This window comes from Salvelinus alpinus, chromosome 23, assembly GCF_045679555.1.
Source record: "Salvelinus alpinus chromosome 23, SLU_Salpinus.1, whole genome shotgun sequence".
Taxonomy (NCBI): Eukaryota; Metazoa; Chordata; class Actinopteri; order Salmoniformes; family Salmonidae; genus Salvelinus; species Salvelinus alpinus.
In genome coordinates, this window is record NC_092108.1 from 30,967,146 (window position 1) to 30,989,683 (window position 22,538).

The 22,538-nt window shown below is 41.9% G+C and overlaps 1 protein-coding gene across 1 annotated transcript in view; it reads right to left on the reverse strand.

Annotated features, from left to right (window-relative positions):
- LOC139550790 (translation initiation factor eIF2B subunit gamma-like) overlaps positions 1 to 20,857 on the reverse strand; it is a 54,904-nt gene extending 34,047 nt beyond the window's left edge. The window contains exons 1-5 of the mRNA XM_071361946.1: positions 20,519 to 20,857; positions 20,104 to 20,254; positions 13,806 to 13,963; positions 8,804 to 8,963; positions 8,337 to 8,448 (exon numbers count right to left, since the gene is read on the reverse strand). Of these exons, the coding sequence (XP_071218047.1) occupies positions 8,337 to 8,448; positions 8,804 to 8,963; positions 13,806 to 13,963; positions 20,104 to 20,251 (578 nt within the window). The 5' untranslated portion in view covers positions 20,252 to 20,254; positions 20,519 to 20,857. The remainder of the gene's footprint in view (positions 1 to 8,336; positions 8,449 to 8,803; positions 8,964 to 13,805; positions 13,964 to 20,103; positions 20,255 to 20,518) is intronic.
- Between the last annotated feature and the right edge of the window lie 1,681 nt (positions 20,858 to 22,538).

Here is a 22,538-nt window from a genome sequence, read left to right on the forward strand (position 1 = left end):
CTGAGGAAAATCCATCCAGGAAGTGGATTCTTTTTGATGTGGGTATTTTCAATTGCCTATAGAGTATCTAATGGGTTTGGACCCAGATTGCAGTTCCTATGGCTTCCACTAGATGTCAACAGTCTTTAGACATTGCTTCAGGCTTGTTTTCTGAAAAATGAAGAAGAATGAGACCTTTCTGTCAGTGGACTGAGGAAGAATGCAGAGCTGGTTTGCGCGTGTGACCGAGTGTGCGCCCTTCATTGTTTTTCCTTTTTATTGAATACGCTATTGTCCGGTTGAAATATTATCGATTATTTAGACAATTGACAACCTGAGGATTAATTCTAAACATCGTTTGACATGTTTCGACGAACTTTACCGGTACTATTAGGATGTATTCGTCTGCATGTTGAGACTGCCTTTGAGCCAGTGGATTACTGAACAAAACGCGCCAACAAAACAGAGGTTTTGGGATATAAAGAGGGACTTTATCAAACAAAACAAACATTTATTGTGTAGCTGGGACTCTTGTGACTGCAACCATATGAAGATCTTCAAAGGTAAGTGATCAATTTTATCGCTATTTCTGACTTTTATAATTCCTTTACTTGGTTGTAAAATGTTTGTATGCTTTTGTAAGCGGGGCGCTGTCCTCAGATAATCACATGGTATGCTTTCACCGCAAAGCCTTTTTGAAATCTGACAAAGCGGCTGGATTAACAAGAAGTTCATCTTTAAGATGTATAACACTTGTATTTTTTATGAATGTTTATTATGACTATTTCTGTATTTTGAATTTGGCGCTCTGCAATTTCACCGGATGTTGTCGAGGTGGGTCGCTCGCGGAACGCCTGCGCCAGAAAGGTTAAAAGCACAATCTTGGTGAGGACCTTCATTACGTCCACATATCTGTGTCTCAGGGCGGCAAGGGACTCATATCTAGATGACCAGCAGGTGGGACACAGTCGTTTTAGAATTACATTTTCTTTTTCTAGTTCAAAATCAAATATACCACTCAACATTGACCATCTCTTTATGCTATGCCCGAAGGCATATAACAGTATCATAAAACTGTTTAATCTCTGGCACATTTTTGAGTCGTTGAAGCCAGGTTAAGATTGTGCGCTGCGCAATGCACATAAACAGCAAGCGGCTCTTTTTAGGATATTCTGGCCTGCACACCCGAATAGCAGCTCATGTTAGTAGCTCCATCATACTCCTGCCCACAACATTTTTAAATATCCAGCCCATTATCCTCTATGCTGCCCAGGATTTTATGTTGAAGCTCAGCTGCTGATGTGTCAGCAGTGTCCAGAAATCCCAAAAACGACTCTGTGATGGTCAGCTCTGTGGCAACATTATTTGCATCCCTTATCACTTTCACATAGCGATAAACTTGGCTTAACTGGTCTACTTTGGATACATCCGGTGTTGTGTCCATAATAATAGAAAGAAGAAAACAAGTGGGGCTTCCTGCATCTCTCTCTGAATGTCACACTTCACTCGCTCGGTTAAGGACTGAGATAGTTAACAGATCTTGCGGGGCGTTCTAAAAGTTCTTTCAGAACTGGGTCGTAAAATGACAGCAGTTCAATTATACTGAGAACATTCCCACTGTTGGCTTGCCCCAGCTTTTCACGGTGCCCTCTGAACGCCAAATTACATGATGCATGTGTGAGTTACATTAACTATGCACTCCAACACCTGTCGGCAGAAATGTGCTGCGTTACGCACGCCTCTCTCCATTTCTGCGTCAATAGTGCCATTGAGCTTCCATTGCTCATATACCAAACAGGCACCCATGTGAATCTGGGATGTCTCATGACATGCCATTTTGGATGTTAGATGGCGCCAATCTCTCACCCCATTCACCCACGCGTCAGAGAAGGGGCACTCCGATCTCTGAACAGACAGCAAGGCTCACAATATGCACAATCTAGCTTGGCCGAATAACATAGCCATGTACGTGGTAATTTGATTCCAGCCTTGGTTGTAGTGGTGTAATACGACACGGAAAAAGACTGCCTTTTGTCATCTCTTGGGAATGGGCCAGTAGGCTTACATGAGCCGAATGCAATAACGTGCCGTTTAATTTTGCATCCACATTTGTTGCATAATGCCCCGTCAGTTGAATAGGTAAAAAGGTTGTCTGTCCCACTTCCACCTGTTTCCTCAGCCACCACGATTCTAGCCTCGCCCTGCTCCTCTTCCTCCCCGCCCGGGGATAACTTGTCCGGCCTGGCTTGTGCTCAGGGTCGTATCCGCCGATACCTGACAGCCTGTATCCTCTGTCAAAGTTGCTTCTCTGGCATGATGGAACAGCTTGGCCTTGGCTCACTTGACCCGCTAAAAGCTGCTGTGGCGATGATAAACCTACATCCTCTTCTGGTCCTGCTACATTGCTTGTGCTAGCAATGGCTGCACATGAACTGCACTTGAAAAAGGAATCTAATTAAACAAATTGTGATACTGTACCTCCTTTGCGTTCTCATTTTTGGCCTTCCTCTTTTGGACTCCACTTTTGTGTTGATACATTACGGATTTAAAAATCAGCAATCTTCTATTCTCGACTTTCTTTCTTTCTTTCTTTTGTCCGTTATCTCTTGATAGCTAGCGCTCAACTGTTGCTTAAAACGATGACAGAAACAACAACGCTTTGGAGAGTATTTGCATAATGAATCCCAGAATGCATTTCATTATCTTAAGATGGTATTGAAACTATCGAATAATATGATTTATTTCGCAATTTTTTATTTTATTGTCATCAATACACTAAAATATCATGCTGACTTATGTTGTGGCAAAAAACATTTTGTTGGTGAAACCATTAGAGGGTTCATTTATCATACTCTAGGTTAAAGACAGATCTTCTCGTCAAATTCTAGACGTGATGGACCGGCGTCAACAATTAATACATGGGCATGGTGGGGCGCTATTCAAATTACATAGGGGGACCGCAGATCCGGGTCCATGTACGTCGCGGGTCCTGGTGCAACCGCACCGGCTGAAGCTACGCCACTGTATGGTAGTACATACTGTATAAAGACTATGACTTCACCTCTGCAGAGTTTACAGTGGAGCAACATTGTATGAGAGGAATCTGCAGGAGCCTTCACACTGTCGAATCAATTCAGGGGCCTACTCATATCACATGTGTAGAAGGTTTTCAGCTTCCATTTCAGTTCACATGTGGAAATGGGTAGTGATAGGTGTCACCACTCAGACAACTAGCATGGGGAAAATGTGGTGGTAATCTAGGACAGGGGTCAAGAACATGCAGTTTGAGGACTGCAAAAAAACAAATACCGGTAAGATAACTGAAGAGATCGTTATATTTAAGGGCTGGATACTAACTTAAGATCCTAACACAAGATCAGCGTTTGTAACTTGCCCATTCACATAACTCATGCATTGATATCAAAGGTCCCAGGTTAGCAGTACCACAGGACAGGACAGCAGCATGTGTGACAGCAGCCTAGCGTTCCCATTCCATACGTCACGCGGCCCATGTCTGTATAAATACAACGGCAGACAAGTAAAGACTCTGGAGACAGCTTAGACAAACAGCCAGGGAACGACTGGAGACTTTCAGACGTCTAACACCGTGTTCAAACTTCCTACTCTCAGGAAAAAGAGGGTTAATGGGGGAAACGGAGTCAAAACAGAGACTTTTGACATCTTAGGCTGAAATAAGCGACAAAGCGTCGATACTTAGGTTAGCTTAAGAGTTAGGCTAGCCGACAGCTTTGAGATATCATAAAACTCACTACACCTCAGTCTCTCAATAAGTGGTCTAGCGCTCATTGACAACTTCTCTTTTAAAGCTCAACTTGGGTAGGTTTCAAATGTAAAAAAAAAAAATGCTAATAAAATTGCAGTCCTATAAAAGATTTTTGAAGTTGTGCATGTTTGTGCCTGTTTATGTGTGGATACAATTTACGTCTTGGGTAGGCCTTGATGTTCAAATGTTTCCTATATACACAAGTATTTCAGCATGTAACGTCCTGGTGTGTGTCAATACATGTGTGTTTATTTACTAGAGCTGGGCGATATGGACAAAAAACATATTTCGATAAAATAGCCAACAACATGCACAACAGTTTTTATTTCATTATCCTTTAAACTACTAATTTGATGGTTGTAGCCATCAATGGTCCCAATAAAGGTCCAATGTGCCGTTTTTAACTCAATATCAAATAATTGTTGGGTAACAATTAAGTACCTTACTGTCTAGGAGTGGTCTGAGTGGGGAAGGGAAAACTAAAAAATAACTTATTAGCAGAGAGGTTTGGAACTCTTTCTTACTGGTCTATTAACTAATTTACCGCCTGGTGATGCAGACCAAAAAACTCCATCCCACCAAAACAGGCTGAAATTTCAGGTGGTCTTTTCAAACAGCTCTTACACTAAAAAGGGCATGAAAATCATGTTCACAATTTCACAGTATTATTCCAACTAGTGTGGAAATACAGTGCATTTGGAAAGTATTCAGACCCATTTACTTTTTTCCACATTTTGTTACGTTATAGCCTCATTCTAAAATGGATACTCTTTTTTTTTTTTTTACTCATTAAATCGACACACAATACCAGATAATGACAAAGCGAAAACAGGTTTTTATGAATTGACAAATGTATTACAAATTTAAAACAGAAATACCTTAAGTATTCAGATCATTTGCTATGAGACTCGAAATTGAGCTCAGGTGCATCCTGTTTCCATTAATCATCTTGAGATGTTTCTACAACATGATTGGAGTCCACCTGTGGTAAATTCAATTGATTGGACATCATTTGGAAAGGCACACACCTATCTATATGAAGGTCACAGAGTTGACAAGCCGTGAGGTGGAAGGAATTGTCCGTAGAGCGCCGAGACAGGATGGTGTCGAGGCACAAAAATTTCTGCAGCATTGAAGTTCCCCAAGAACACTGTGGCCTCCATCATTCTTAAATGAAAGACGTATGGAACCACCAAGACGCAGTCTAAAGCTGGCCGCCCGGCCAAACTGAGCAATCTGGGGAGAAGGGCCTTGGTCAGGGAGGTGACCAAGAACCCGATGGTCACTCTGACAGAGCTCCAGAGTTCCTCTGTGGAGATCGGAGAACCATCCAGAAGGACAACCATCTCTGCAGCACTCCACCAATCAGGACTTTATGGTAGAGTGGCCAGACGGAAGCCACTCCTCAGTAAAAGGCACATGACAGCACGCTTGGAGTTTGCCAAAAGGCACCTAAAGGACTCTGACCATGAGAAACAAGATTCTCTGGTCTGATGAAACCAACATTGAACTCTTTGTTCAGAATGCCAAGCATCACATCCGGAAGAAACTTGGCACCACCCATACAATGAAGCATGGTGGTGGCAGCATCATGCTGTAGGGATGTGTTTCAGTGGCAGGGACTGGGAGATTAGTCAGGATCGAGGGAAAGATGAACGGAGCAAAGTACGAGAGATCCTTGATGAAAACCTGCTCCAGAGTGCTCAGGACCCCAGACTGGGGCGAAGGTTCACGTTCCAACAGGAAAACAACCCTATGCTTCGGGACAAGTCTCTGAATGTCCTTGAGTGGCCCAGCCAGAGCCCAGACTTGAACCCAATTGAACATCTCTGGAAAGACCTGAAAATAGCTGTGCAGCGACGCTCCCCATTCAACCTGACAGAGCTTGAGAGGATCTGCAGAGAAGAATTGGAAAAACTCCCCGAATACAGGTGGTGTACAACGTTTGTAGTGTCATACCCAAGAAGACTCGAGGCTGTAATCGCTGCCAAAGTGGTTCAACAAAGTACTGAGTAAATGGTCTGAATACTTATTTAAATGTGATATTTCTGGGGGGGTTGTACATTTGCAAACATTCCTAAAAAACTGTTTTTGATTTGTCATTATGGGGTATTTTGAAAAGATTGATGAGGGGGGAAAAAACTATTTAATCAATTTTATAATAAGGCTGTAACGTAACAAAATGTGGAAATAGACAAGGGGTCTGAATACTTCCGAAGGCATTGTATATATAAAACACAGGAAAATCACCTTTTTGACTGCACTGCACAATCACCCATATTAGCAAAATATTAACTTCAAACTTGACATTTCTCTAGTATAGGCTACTTATCGTAATGAACAATATCAGAAAAGTGCTTGATATGGTCGGTGTCGATAATTTTTGGTTTATTGTCCCAGCTCTAGTATGTACATACATGCTTGCATGTGTGTGTGTGTGTGTGTGTGTATCTCCACATTAGCGTGTGTGTGTGTGCATGTGTGTGTGTGTGTGTGTATCTCCACATTAGCGTGTGTGTGTGTGTGTGGCTGATTTCCTTTTGCAGGGAAGCGTGCTTGCAGCTGCTGCGGCCCCTCTCTTATTGGGCAGGATTTACAGTGGCTCTGGCTCCCTGAAGTATTTACGAGCTCCCAACAGACCAGCTCCCACAGCCCAGCCAAGAGCCCAGGACCTGAGTCCACAGCCCAATACCAGCACCCCAAGACCAAAGCACAGACCATAACCCAGAGCCAAAGCCTAAGACCAGAGCCCATATTTACAGTGTCTCAGAGTAGGAGTGCTGATCTAGGACCAGGGGCCGTATCTATAGTGTCAGAGTAGGAGTACTGATCTAGGATCAGGGGCTGCATCTATAGTATCAGAGTAGAAGTTCCCATCTAGGATCTGGGGCCGTATCTATAGTATAGTGTCAGAGTAAGAGTGCTAATCTAGGATTAGGGGCCGCATCTATAGTATAGTGTCAGAGTAAGAGCTCTGTTCTAGGATCAAGTCCCCACCTGTCCACGTAAACTTATTACGATCTAGAAGGTAAAAGCGATCCTATATCACTACTCTGAGATGCTGTGTGAATCCGGGCCCAGGGCTGCAGTCCAGGACCAGGTAGGGTGCTGACAGCTTTCACAGCCTCTTCCTATTGCAGCCCAGACATCATACACACATGCCACACTGAGGACGCAACATAATGCTAAAAAGGGGTTCATGATACGTTTTGCGCACACTAGTTCGCACCAGTATTTGATGATTATTGAGATAAGCTATTTATTAAAAAAAATAATGACTATGGTGTTCTATCAGCTCTAAACAGCCTATTCCCAAGATGTATTTCATGGTGGGCAGCACATCTACAAGTATTTTACATCAATATGTCATTTTATCCATCTGGCCAGGTATACATGTAGGATTTAGGCTACACCTTTGGCAATTGAACAAACATTAATTCTGCTTGAAATCTTTTAAGACTTAGGGTGGTGATGGAATAAGACCTTAACTAGAAGGCTTAGGAACAGCCAAATGCAAGAAAGCACACACCTCAACGCTAAAGCCTCTTGAAAAAACACATCTAAATGGATGTTGGAAAAAGAGAGAGAACAAGTGAAAGAAAAGAAAAAGGGCCACAGCATGCGCTCAGCTGGAACAGGGGGTCTGCCGTGGAAAAACAGCTGAACACAGCCAAAGCAGAAGCAAATCCCTGTATAGCTGGAGTAATTGGCAAGTCTCATGACAGTCAAGACTGGGGAGTGCTGTGTTTTTATTAGCAATCCCACACAAATGAAGGGTCAGAGCTGAGCAAGTTTGCATTGTTCCTTCCAACACTCCTCCACTCCCACGTCTTACCTTACTCACACACACACACACACACACACACACACACACACACACACAACCTGGTGGCTTGATACGGATTGGGAGACACACACACACACACAACCTGGTGGCTTGATACGGATTGGGAGACACACACACACACACACACACACACACACACACACACACACACACACACACACACACACACACAACCTGGTGGCTTGATACGGATTGGGAGACACACACACACACACACACACACACACACACACACACACACACACACACACACACACACACACACACACACACACACACACACACACACACACACACACACACACACACACACACACACACACACACACACACACAACCTGGTGGCTTGATACGGATTGGGAGAAAAATAGCAAGCTAGCAGTCAGAAGAGGAGTAGCTATAAAATATGTATCCCTGAATTGCTAAACCGGAGAGGTGTTAGTTGTTGTGCTTCCCAGTTCCAGGTCGCATTATTTAAAAATGATCTGAAACGCCATTCATCGTGTGAAAAGTACTTGATTCAACACAGCAACGACAAGATTTGAATGAAAATCCTACAAGGCATCCAATAACATCTCATTAGAGTAAATATATCACCTGGTAGATAATGAGCAGTATCAGAGCCATACGCAATATAGCCTATGGAGTCTACATTATGGCTCTGAGCAATGCATTTGAGTAATAACCAATGTTAACCATTGGTTGTGCTGCTCAAGTAATACTCACTTTCTCATGATGGACTTCCTGATGACTAGACCTTCGTCCAGGTCGGCCTCGTTGGCCATAAAGAGGAGCCTCTTCCCTGTTCCGTCCACCCCAACAAAGTCCCTCTGCTCCCCTGGGAGAAGGAAGACACCAGATGAACAATCACACAGCAATGGCTAAGATCTCACCACACGGCTAACAAGCTTGGTATCTGCCCGGCTTGTAAACTAACATCTAGGCCTATGGATGTTCACTGGGTTTAATACGACAGATTTACTAAAAAACGTTAAAGAGTTTGATTGTAGAATATTACAAGCAAATGAACAGTTAACCGAGGAATAGCCTTATTTGGAAATGCAACTTCAAAAGTTAAGATGTCATCCATAAAACTACTGCCAGATCATATGACGAGGTAGTGCAGTGTGTCACTTTTTTGTGCAGACCTGGTGTAATACTGGCAGTTGTGTAATTTTGTGAATCTTGTGTACCCGTTTTTTTTTTGCCCTTCTGTCCGGGGACAGTCTCCGTGAACTCGTGGGCTTTGCTCATCAGCATTGAGAGGGTGGCATTGTGAGCCCGGAACAGGTCAACCACCTCGTGGAGAGCAGCGTCCGTTATCAGGTCACAGCTCACCACCAAGATGTCCGTCTGGAGGGAGACATGGAGGAGGACCACAGAGATTCATAAGCATCATGTCTTTACCTTTATTTTTTTATTTTTTTTACGCACAAAACAATTTAGGCAACAGGGATCTTGATACAGGAGGAGATTAAATGTCTCTGCTGTAACCAAGAAGCATGGTTGGCTAGCAAGTTAGCAAATCAAATGCATAGCTGGAGCGCTGAGCTGGATATCATTTATTTATAATATATTTTTACAAAATTACGGTATTGAAAATCATACCGCCGGTATTTTGAAATATACCGTTTATACTGTATACTGGGATAGCGCCCAAGCCTAAACAACACTAATGTTAAGACAGTTAGTGGCTTGAGAAGAGGAGGATGGGTTTTCACTCAAGACAGTCAGGCCCCACTAAACAGTTGTATTGGATCACAGATACAACAGAGAACTCAGAACACATAGCAGTTCATGTCTTGGATAGGAGAATATCACAGCTGGCACTAGTCAAAAGGGCATACAAGTTACAATTAATTTATCTCTAAAAGGAAACAAAGAAAGACAGTGATGACCTAGGACAATATCCTCTTAAACTTTTTCTACAGCATGCCCAGGACCCTTTCACATCAGAGTCTGTGACATTATTCTGCCTAATAGGAGGAACACCCTTCAAATGAAATTGAAAATACATTTAGCTGTCCCTAGCCAATGCTCAACAAGTTATCACGCACTCCAGCCTTGAAATACACTTTATTCCGCCCAGCTTTACGTTTATGCTCAAAACACCCGAGCTTCTTCGCTGCTGTGACATTAATCTCAAACGACGTGCATATATGCATGAACATATGAGCCAACGATGCTCAAAAAGTCCTTAGTGCATGAAAAGTTTGGCCATGTTTTTCTTAACGACAGTCACAATAAAAATGGGTTCATAAGAGGGGTGGGCAAAGTGGAGAGAGAGCGGTGGAGGGAGAGAGAGAGGAGAGTGGAGAGAGATGGAGGGAGGGAGGGTGGAGAGAGAGAGAAAGAGAGGGAGGTGGAGAGAGAGGAGAGTGGAGAGAGATGGAGGGAGGGAGGGTGGAGAGAGAGAGAAGGAGCGTTAAAGGAGGGTGAACCTCCTTGATAAACATTGTGCTCTCCTAACTCCCAGGCAGCCTAGCCTAGTGTAGTAAGGGGCACAGGGGAATCCAGCGATAAATCTTGCGCTGCATTTGCCATTGTTTCTGTTTGAGATGTCTGGTTCCCATCTGCACTGGCCATCTTGGGCCTGTGGATAAATAAACAGGGAAGGCAAGTGAGGAGTGAGGCCTGTTAAAGCATGCCTGGCTCTATAAAGGCTGCATGCCTCATTGGGGAGGCCTGGGGAGAGGCCCTGCCGTGACGTTCTGCACAAGGGGCACGCAGCTCAGCAGTCAGGCTCTGTGAGGCTCTGCTCTGCTCCACAGTCCACAGCACACATGGTCAACAGATAACAACCAGGCCAGAGCCAGGGGCCCCAATCCCACTGTCTGTCTCTGTGCTACTGGAGAAAGACTACCGGAGCATCTTCTCCTATTGTTAATCCCAACACTAAGGTTTTCAGACCGGTTTTAATTGTTAGAACAGACATGTGTGGGGGTGAGGGTTTGGTTTCAACATATATTTTCAAGAAAGACTTTGAAGCACTGTAAAACTTTTCACAGTAAATTGTGACAAAATAACGTTTGCTTGAAATATATCCTGTTGAGTGTCTCTTTGAGGCATAAGTTACATTTCCACGATGAAAATAGAAATAGGCTACACTTACTATATTCAGGTCAGGTCACATAACTACATATGCATCTAATACATCTGGCTGTACAATGTTGTATACTGTCAACAGCGGGGATAAACCCCATTAGGTGAAGTCACAATATCAGAGTAAACTGATTTGCTAGACAGGTCCTAATGGTTAAACACACAGCACTCATTTCTATTTCTGAGTCCCAAGTTAACCAACCACCAAAAGTGGCAAAAAGCCCTTTGTTACTGCCGGTCAATAGGGAGCGGTCTGTCTGTCGCCCCACACGCTGTCCGGTCGGGCGGTCGGATGGTGGGTTGGAGGCGGACTGAGGGCTGAGGGTTGTCAGACAGTCAGTAGGCAACTGTGGCTGTCCCAAATGGCACCCTATTCCCTATATAGTGCACTACTTTTGACCTGAGCCCTATGGGCCCTAGTCAACAGTAGTGCGCTAGATAGTGAGTAGTGTGCCCTTTGGGACGTAAAATGTGACACTGGAATGGTGTCAGCTGGAGGATTATCTGACAGGGTTTGTGGCCTTTCAGCAGGCCTGATCTCTGGTGGTTAGGTCAGGGCCACCCACACTGCCTGCCTCCCCTGCCTGGTTCTGCCTGGCTGCCCCAAGGCCCTGTTCCCCCTCCCAGGCTCCCTCCACTCTCAGCCAGGTGAGACCACCCTGCACGCAGCACTTTAGAGAGGAGAGAGGGTGTGCTCTCTCTATCCATCTATCTGTCAGGAGTGCCTGCCCGCTCGATTCCTGCTGTCTCTACAGTCCATAGACGGACACACACGGCACGCACAAACACACACATTGAGCACATACACGGAGCACGCACACACAACACGCACGCATGCTCATTGAGCGGACTAATCAATCAGCCAGACACCTCTGGTTTCATAAGGCTAAGTCTCTGCTGAGCACTCTTAACTTGGCATTTACAGTTGAGACATTCCAGTGACAACTGATCTCGATTTAACAGTTATGTGTGCATGAATAATAACGTGGAGGGATGCCTTTTTCAATATGCATTTTGTCCCGTAGTTAAGGCTAATGATATCCCACAATAGTTACAATACAATTACTTTCTAATCATTCTTATTCATACCTCATCACCAACACTTGCCCAAAAATGAAATATCAGAAAAATATAGACTGGTTCAAACTTGTTTTAGTCTTATTCAAGAGTAGTCTATTTTATTGTATGCACTTATGACAGAGGGGGGAGCTCTACCAAAAGCTCTGTGTGTGTGTGTGTGTGTGTATGTATGGGAGGGACTAGCAAGAACTCCTGACCTCTCATTCCACCATGTCTCCTGTGTCCCCACTCACATACACTCACCTACTGCCCAAATCACAGACATCAATGTGGCTTAATGCTTAATCACTGCACTGAACACAAAGTCCTTGTACACTAATCTTTTTCTCAATATGTGACTTTAGGCAAATGGAATTTACAGTATTTAGTCAGATACACCCATCATTCCCCAGGTGCAGTGTGTTCGTGTTGATGGGATGGTCTGGGAGTGGAGAGACAACAGAGTGATTCCTATGCGGGGATTTGGAGCACCATTGCCGGGTTTCCTCTCTCATCACCTCAGGGTCGGTTTGTGTGCTGGGGGACTGTGCAATTCAATGCTTTTAATCTACGTGACTGTGCTGGATTAGGTATAAAAGCATGTGGAGGCACTGAGGGAGGGAGCATGCTGGAGCCAGCCCCCTTCTCTCCCTGGAGGCCAGCTGAGCCCGCTTGGTCCTGTTTGCACCCAGACAGTCAATGGATATGTCTGTGTTTTTGTAATGTGGCTTTACTGTAAGTTTAATGCAAACAGAGTCTGAATAGGGGCTCATGAGTCTGAACTTGTCTTAATACTTTATACAGTTACAATACAACATCTCTGGTTTACTTACTCCTTACTAGAATAAATCAATGTGTATAAAACCATAACGAAAATCATTGAATATGATCTAATTTGGACAACAAAAAAATTACAAAATATAGAAAGATAGGCCATCCAGTCAACAGTCCATATCCCTCCCCTCTGTACCCCAGCGATCCCAAACCCCTCAACATGTCTCCTTGTCCTGGCTCCAGAATGCTACAGACCAGGGTGGGTTTCAGTGATCCACTCCGTGCGTTGGACAGCACCGGGCTGCTTCTGACATCATCTGTTTGAAGAGCAGCAAGGGGAGGGGGAGAGAGGGGAACGGCTGTAGGGAGAGAGTGGGGGAGGCAGGTTTGCAGCAGGTGAAATGAGGCCCTTCGCTTAGCCGGGGCCAGGAACGCACGGGTCAGTGGTCACCCAGAGGCACACAGGATCTCCTGCTTTAATAGCCTCGCTGACCTCAGTCTTTCCATACCGTGTCCAGGTGAAACATGGGGCGCCTGTCTTCTATAGGCTCATTCTAGTAGTACCCTCGCTCCCTCACTGGATGAACCACCTTCACCAGCTACAGCCCTACCCACACTGACACACTCTGAGAACATTTGTCCAGGCATTTTCTCCCATTTTCTCATTCTTTCAAATGATCAGCCATTATCAGCTGACTCTGTGCCCCCCAAATACCAAAGCAATTAATCATTGATTCCACCTTATCAACAAGGTGCTCTACTATGAGACCATGTTGTCTTGGACATACAGTACACTCATGTGGTCTGCATTGATAGGCCTGTACAGTATATTGATAGATATATCACATTCAAAATGACATTAAACAAATTAAAATCTCCAGTTTACAATAGGGATGATACATTAAACAGTATTTACTGCTGAAAGTCGAATCTCAACCTGAAATCAGTTTATTCAACTCCACATTATTTTTTGGGCAAATCTCCCATTGACTTCATTGGATGATTTACGTCAACTTCCTAGTAAAACACCCATAAATCAAGGTTAGGATTTAACCCCCAGGAGCTCCCACATTAGATCCAGCCAATGCATCGGCAGAGAGAGCAGCCAATCTGGCTATGAGGTCAACTGTCTGTGTATGTGTCAAAAATGGCATCTAATCTTCCTTATGGGCCCTTGTCAAAAGGAGTGCACTACATAGGAAATAGGGTGCCATTTGAGATGCAATTTATGAGATCAACTGTCTTGAGTCTGTGACCCACCTTGATTTTCTGTTGAATGTGTCTGAGGGCGTCTGCGGTGCCCATGTCAGCATCCTCCTGGATACACACTATGTCTAACTTCATCTTCACATCCAGCTTCGTCTTGGGGTCTGTGCTAATCATCTTCTGCACCTCTTTGGTTGTGATCACAATTACCTCTATAGAGGACCAACAAAGACGTTTAGGAATACTAAACCCAGTCACTCATATGGGACAGATGGCAGAATATATTACTTACTTGCAGAATATATGTATTAAAAAAATCATTCAAAACACTTAAAACGTAATACTTGCTTCTTTACACATCAAAAACATTGTAAGGGTTGTCTTGACTGCAGAAATTTTCCCTCCAAAGTAGTTTGCTTACTGTTGCTGTATTTAGCCTTGTAAAAGCTAATTGCAGGGCTTTGCTAGTTGGCTGCTCACAGTAAATACTGCCACACATGAAGTTACTATAGGGACGGGGAGCGCTCTGACTAGACTACGTCTTTCAGGTGGGATAGTATGCATTTGTGTGCTACATACCCAAATCAACTACAGTGCCTTCAGAAAGTATTCACACCTCTTGACTTTTTCCACATTTTGTTGTGTTACAGCCTGAATTTAAAATGTATTAAAATAAAGAATGCTTGTCACTGACTTACACACAATACCCCATCTCTAAGAAAAATAATATATTAAAAAAGAAAAGCTGAAATGTCTTGAGTCAATTAGTATTCAACCCGTTTGTTATGGCAAGCCTAAATAAGTTCAGGAGCAAAAATGTGCTTAACAAGTCACAAACAGTTAGAGTTTAATGGCTGTGATAGAAGACTGATGGATCAACAACATTGTAGTTACTCCAGAATACTAACCTAATTGACAGAGTGAAAAGAAGGAAGCCTGTACAGAATAAAAATTTACCCAAACATGCATTGTGTTTGCAGCAAGGCACTAAAGTAAGACAGCAAAAATTGTTGCAAAGCAATTCATTTTATGTCCTGAATATAAAAAAGTGTTATGTTTCGGGCTAATCCAATACAACACATTACGGAGTACCCCGCTCCATATTTTCAAGCATAGTGGTGGCTGCTTCATGTTATGGTTATGCTTGTAATTGTTAAGGACTGGGGAGTTTTTCAGGACAAAAAGAAGAAGAAAAGGAATAGAGCTAAGCACAGGCAATATCCTAGAGGAAAACCTGGATCAATCTGCTTTCCGCCAGACACTGGAAGACAAATTCACCTTTCAGCATGCCAATAACCTAAAATGCCAAATCTACACTTGAGGTGCTTACCAAGACAGTGAATGTTCCTGAGTGGCCGAGTTACAGTTTTTACTTAAATCTACTTGAAAATCTATGGAAAGACATGAAAATGATTGTCTAGCAAAGATCAAAAACTAATTTGACAGAGCTCGAAGAATATCTTAAAGAATAGAGGGTAAATGTTGCACAATCCAGGTGTGGAACGCTCTTAGAGACTTAACGAGAAAGACTCTGTAATCGCTGCTAAACGTGCTTCTACAAAGTATTGACTCAGGGGTGTGAATACGTACAGTTGAAGTCGGAAGTTTACATACACCTTAGCCAAATATATTTAAATTCAGTTTTTCACAATTCCTGACATTTTATCCTAGTAAGAATTCCATGTCTTAGGTCAGTTAGGATCACCACTTTATTTTAAGAATGTGAAATCAGAATAATAAGAGAGAATGATTTATTTCATCTTTTATTTATTTCCTCACATTCCCAGTGGGTCAGAAGTTTACATACACTCAATTAGTATTTGGTAGCATTGCCTTTAAATAGTTTAGCTTGGGTCAAACATATCATGTAGCCTTCCACAATAAGTTGGGTGAATTTTGGACCATTCCTCCTGACAGAGCTGGTGTAACTGAGTCAGGTTTGTAGGCCTCCTTGCTCGCACACGATTTTTCAGTTCTGCCCACAAATTTTCGATGGGATTGAGGTCAGGGCGTTGTGATGGCCACTCCAATACCTTGACTTTGTTGTCCTTAAGCCATTTTGCCACAACTTTGGAAGTACGCTTCGGGTCATTGTCCATTTTGAAGACCCATTTGCAACCAAGCTTTAACTTCTCGACTGATGTCTTGGATGTTGTTTCAATATAGGCACATCATTTTCCTGCCTCATGATGCCATCTATTTTGTGAAGTGCACCAGTCCCTCCTGCAGCAAAGCACCCCCACAACATGATGCTGCCACCCCCATGCTTCACGGTTGGGATGGTGTTCTTTGGCTTGCAAGACTCCCCCTTTTTCCTCCAAACATAACGATGTTCAATATTGCCAAACAGTTCTATTTTTGTTTCTTCAGACCAGAGTACATTTCTCCAAAAAGTACGATCTTTGTCCCCATGTGCAGTTGTAAACCGTAGTCTGGCTTTTTTATGGCAGTTTTAGAGCAGTGGCTTCTTCCTTGCTAAGCGGCCTTTCAGGTTATGTCGATATAATACTCGTTTTACTGTGGATATAGATACTTTTGTACCCGTTTCCTCCAGCATCTTCACAAGGTCCTTTGCTGTTGTTCTGGGATTGATTTGCACTTTTCGCACCAAAGTACATTCTCTAGGAGACAGAATGCGTCTCTTTCCTGAGCGGTATGACGACTGCGGGGTCCCATGGTGTTTATACTTGCGTACTGTTGTTTGTACAGATGAACGTGGTACCTTCAGGTGTTTGGAAATTGCTCCCAAGGATGAACCAGACTTGTGACGATCTACATTTTTTTTTTCTGAGTTCTTGGCTGATTTCTTTGGATTTTCCCATGACGTCAAGCAGAGGCACTGAGTTTGAAAGTAGGCCTTGAAATAGATCCACAGGACACACCTCCAATTTACTCAAATTATGTCAATTAGCCTTTCAGAAGCTTCTACAGACATGACATCATTTTCTGGAATTTTCCAAGCCGTTTAAAAGGCACAGTCAACTTAGTGTATGTAAACTTCCGACTTCAACTGTATGTAAATTAGATATTTCTGTATTTCATTTTCAATAAATGAAAATGTTTTTACAGTCATTATGGTGTATTGTGTGTAGATTGGTGAAAAAAAAAAGGCTGTAACACAACAAAATGTGGAATAAGTCAATGGGTATGAATACTTTTTGAAGGCACTGTAAACCCAATCACCAACCCTTTTTTAATGTGTCCCATCGCCAACTGTAAATATAATATAAACTGTTGTATAACCTGCAACACTACCCATGTAGTTTATTTGCTAATGTTTCCCTGCAAAAACAAATGTTACATTGGCGCTGTGATGTCGCCTGTCCTGTTTCTAGACATGTTATGGAAGCGGGCCATATAACTGATTACTTGCAGTGTATTGGTATAGAAAAGATTTGGGCTAAACATAGAGGTGACAATATTGAAAGAAATAGGTGTATTAGCAGCCCAAAGCCCGATGTTTTTGCAATGCGTTATTATAAAAAGAGTTGTTTTTTTAGATGCATTATTGTCATGTGTGTGCACTTGTCAGTCGTTACCCTTAACGAGCCCACAGTAAAGACGCACACCTTCAGAGGAGACGCTAATGACACTGACGAAGGTTTAGGCCGAAACGTTTGTATATCTACCTACCCCTGAATGAAATAAATACTAAAAATAAACTTTGAGTGTGGACCAGCTACACAATTTTGGAATAGTATGTTAACCTCAACTACAGTATCTCCATTTGAAAACTCTGTATCGCATACTTCTATGCACTAATTAGTGAAACTGGACTCTATTAACAATAATAGCAGTTAGCTTTTTTTATGTTGAAATTGCCATAATGTGTATGATAAAACCTTGCTTTAAGGGGCAATCCCGCTATAGGGGCAATTCCATGGTTAAGGAAGAATCAGATTTTTTACTTAAAAATGTATGCCAAACAAAGTTTAACAAACCATACAATTCTATGGACAAGGCCTACTTTGACAATTTACACAGAACATTTTACTACACACATTTACTGAAAGAACTGTGCAGATGCAGATCTCCCTCAGTTTTATGTGAACACATTTCCCAAAAACTCTTAAATATCTGCTCTGAATTAAGATTCAAGATGTCTGAGAAAGAATGGTGTCAGCTATGGCATGACACATTGAGTTTGAAAACAATTTTGGTTATTGAATTATATCAGGTAACAGAATTGTGGTAAAGGAATTTCATCATAGTTCCCTGATCTATACTACACAGAAATACATAATTATGGATATGAATGTCATTCTCTTCATGGTGATGTATCCTAAATAGGTACACAAAAGGTAAAAATATGCAATATTCTCCTTTGCATATTTGGGTATTATTTGCACAGGAGAGCTCAGTACAGTAGAGTACAACACAGAACAGTACAGTGTACTCAACTCTAGTGTGCTCTACTGTGTACTGTACTCTACTTGATATCAATAAAAACACTAACTGATAGGTCTACCTTTACTTGTTACTTCTGTGAAATGTCATTATCCTCCCTCCTCACGAGGAAGAGAACTTAGAAAATATCTGAAAGATGTGGGTTTTTGGTAATGGAATTTCAAAGCACAAGGCAATGTTTCTTAAACATACAGAAGGCAGAAAAAATGATCCTAAACTAAACATAAAAGTGTTGATATTAGTTGGCAGGGGTCTTTACTTCAACATTATTGTTTTCAAGTATTTCAAATAACGTCTAAGACTTTTTATGGTAGATGTTTTCTATCTATTTTCCATCTTTCGACAAGAAATCAAAGCCTTTGCTTATTCCAGATTTTTAGGATGGAAAATGGTTGAAAATGTACGTATAATTTCATTTCTCAAAAATATAGACTCTTAGCTTTCATCTGACACCCAATTTGACATGCTCCTGTGAACTTCACGTTGGTGCTCATGGCTCCTTTTACATGGAAATTACCTTAGGCTACTTCAACACTAAGGATAATGAGGAACTCAACAAGAAATAATTTTTAAAAATCCCCCAAAATCCACTCACTCCTAACCAGACACACCACACCTTCCAGAAGACTGACACTCCAGTGGAGGGCCCCCATGTGCACTTTACTGAAGCAAAGAGGTGGCCAAGAACAGCTTTCTCAGACCACAGTGGTGGCTATTACAACTAGGCCGAGAGGAGTCCTATATCAAGCCCTGGGCCACATGATTAGAGGAGAAAATTGTGCTCTCTATAACAATCTTAGTCATTTATCCCCCAATAATTACCTCTGACTTATCATTACCCAAATGCAGCCTGACTGTCTGAGCTACATAGAGGCCTGGCAGCAAACTGACTCCACTGCAGGGACCTATAAACACTGTAAATAGGTCTACCCATGCATTCACTTTGTCTTAACTGCAAGTTTCTTAGCTAGACTCATGTATTCCAAAAAACATGTTAGCTAGGCTATAAGCCAACTCATTATATTCTGAAACAAATACTAAGAAACATACATAGGAGTAGGAGGCCATGGTGTTGTAAAGGTGGTATACATCCTTTTAGAAATAATGGCTTTGCCACTGACAGCACTAGAGCAGTACTTTTTATTCACAGTCCCTAAGTGACCTTTATTGCGCCATTGGTTCATGCATCAACAAATATGTGACGGGTCATCAGCTAGATTTAGCAGCAGGACAATTTGTATTGAGCGGATGGTCAAGGGGGCCAGAACATAATTACAAATAATTTGTAGACTGCAAATTGATAGCAAGAATATAAGTTATAATATTGGACTAAAACAATAATTTCAAACCTTGCTCACATTTATATACAATCACGTGTCTCTATTATGCGTTGGAATACTTGGGAAGAGATTTCCAAAATTAAAATCTGTTTTTTTCTTGCTCAGAAAAGCCACCAGTTGGGGAACCCTGAAATATGGCATGAATGGGGATGTTATTGGGTCACACTGCATTCCCATGCTGGGCTGCTCTGTCATGTGGGATGAGGTGAGGTGGCACTGGCGGTGTTACCCATACAGTCTTAAATAACATGGAGAAGTGGTATCTGTTGCATTCAGGTCACACAGAAATGTGAATATCTTTTACATTGTTGAAGTATTTAGCTCCTTTGTGTTACCTTGAAAGTGTCTCTCACACACACACACACACACACACACACACACACACACACACACACACACACACACACACACACACACACACACACACACACACACACACACACACACACCTCTTATTCTGAAAACAGGAAGCATCTACCAGAGGGAGTCCACTTGGTAGTTGTAGTATCCAACACCATGATTCTGGGATTTTATTTGAACATGAAAAAAAGTAATACACCAAAGTGGGTTTGATTGGATCGAGCCATAAATGTAGAGAATATTACCTTCAAACCCCACTCTCTCCAGCAGGTTGAGGGGGTACCAGATGAGGGGCTTGTTCCCTACAGGTAGCAGAGGTTTGGGGGTGTTGTAGGTCAGGTCCATCATACGAGAACCACCACCAGCAGCCATCAATACCGCCTGCAGCTCCATCTTCTGTTATACATACACACAAAAGCTGTCCAATTTATATGACCACATCAATATGATTGTGCTTGCTCTCTTGCTGACGTCATACAGTAAGTAAGTTCCTACATTATCCCAAAAACGTGACGCACACAAACATGTTCAGTTAGCTAACGTTAGCTACCTTACTAGCCAACAATTCAATCGCTAACAAACGGATTAAGTACTTGCAAGCAGTAATACCAATTGTCAGGTTGACTCCCAGTAGTAGATAAAGCAAATCACGTGACCTACCTTTTGGAGAACGTCAACGGGTTTATTCAGAAGCAATATACTTGTCCCCAATATGACAGCGCTGTGCTGTCACTAGTGTTCGCTAACAAGCTAACCAATAGTTCGCTATCCTGAAATGTTCCACAGTCTCAACCGAGATCAAAAGTTTAATGAGCTTATTATAATATGTACAGACCTTCACCAATACGTGGTAACAACTTTTTGTGAAACAATAAAATAGTATTAGAGACAGTTCGATAAACTGACTAGTACCATGCTAACTTGTATGATGACACTTCCTACCGTTGATGAAATCGGTCCGGGAGAAAACTATATCTAAAAACGGATATTTTGGTTCCTACAGTCATTGGTCAGAATGAAACAATTCAAGGATTTACACAGTCAACAAAAACAACAAAATCCATATCATCATCATCAAAAAATCGGTCGGGGAGAAAACTAGATCTAAAATCAGATATTTTGTTCATACAGTCATTGGTCAGAATAAAAAATTTCAGGATTTAAACATTCAACAAAACCAACACTATCAGTATCATCATCAATATGTTTGTTGTTTATTTGTTGTGAGAATTAAATAACTTTTAGCTTTTTCATGTCTGCTGTTTTGCATTTTATTCTTATCACATATTTTTATTTAGGCTATCACCATGTTAATTTGCTGTTTGGTTGACATGCTCATTTGAAAACGTTGACGTTTAAAAATGCTTTCATGATGTTTATTATAATGATTTTATCATAAAAAAATTTAGGAAAGGAAAGCTGAAAATGAACTTTGTGTGTCTTTACAGGGAGATTCCTAAGGACTCACACCAGCAATTTCCAGGCTGGGCTGAGGCCCCCACCAGTGCAGATTACCAGCCACCCAGCTCCTCCAGACAGAGCCCAAACCCCAATTCTCAGACCTCCGATGTAACAGCAAATTTAACTCTGGGAATGTGGCGTGGCTTTGTTTTCTCTGGACTGGAGATGAGCTTCATTGGTAGCTGCCTGTAGTGGAAGCATTGAAATAACAAGACAAGCTGTCGCAGTTCACTCTGAAGAGAGGGAAGGGAAAGAGGAAAACTGTGTAAATGTTCACTGACACAACTATGAGAATGCATTTTAAAGTCCTTCTGGTCACCTTGACATAGTGCTGCTTAGTCACAAGAATGTTTACTGTGGTGAAAAACAGCAGTTAGACCACCAGGATAATCATGTGTTAATGATGGGAGCGAAGTTTGCCAACTGGCAGGGAGTGTAGTAGTTTACCTCCTCAATACAAAGGTAGATAACTGGTCCACTGACACTTTGCCAATGAAATCCCACTTAATGATCACAAATAAATATTAGTTGTACAGTACTAACATTTTTATAACCAACTAAACACACACATTTTATTTTTATTATATGGAAGGCAGAAATCATTAGTTCATCCTTTAAAAATGAATTTGAAATCACTGCATGGTAGCCTATCAGAAAGAAAAGGGAAAGGTTAAAGGGATAGTCACCCAAATTATAAAATTACATATTGGTTTCCTTTACGTGTAAAGAGTTTATGGAGAAGATATGACAAGAATACATTATTTGTTTTTGTTTACCTGGCCACTACTTAAAATGAATTTGTGGCACAAATCCAATGCAAGTCAATGGTACCTACATTATATTAGCATTTTCATGCTTAATGTCCAAATCATCTGACCTAAAGGATCGAAAAACTGATTGTGTAACTCAATGAAGTTATTTATAGATGATTTGGACATGAAGCGTGAAAATGCTTATATTGGTACCATTGACTTCCATTGGATTTGTGCCACAAATGCTAAGAAGTTAGCATTTGAAACAGTGGCCAGGTAAACAAAACCAAAGCATCTATTCCTGTCATACCTTGTCCATAGACTGCCTACAGGGTATGGAACCCAATTTGTAACTTTGTAATTTGGGTGAACTTTCACTTTAAACTTGTTTCAACCAAAACCTTCAAGTATGATTGAAAAAATAGAGAAGAGCCATGCATAACATCCAAGTACAACGTTTGTATTTG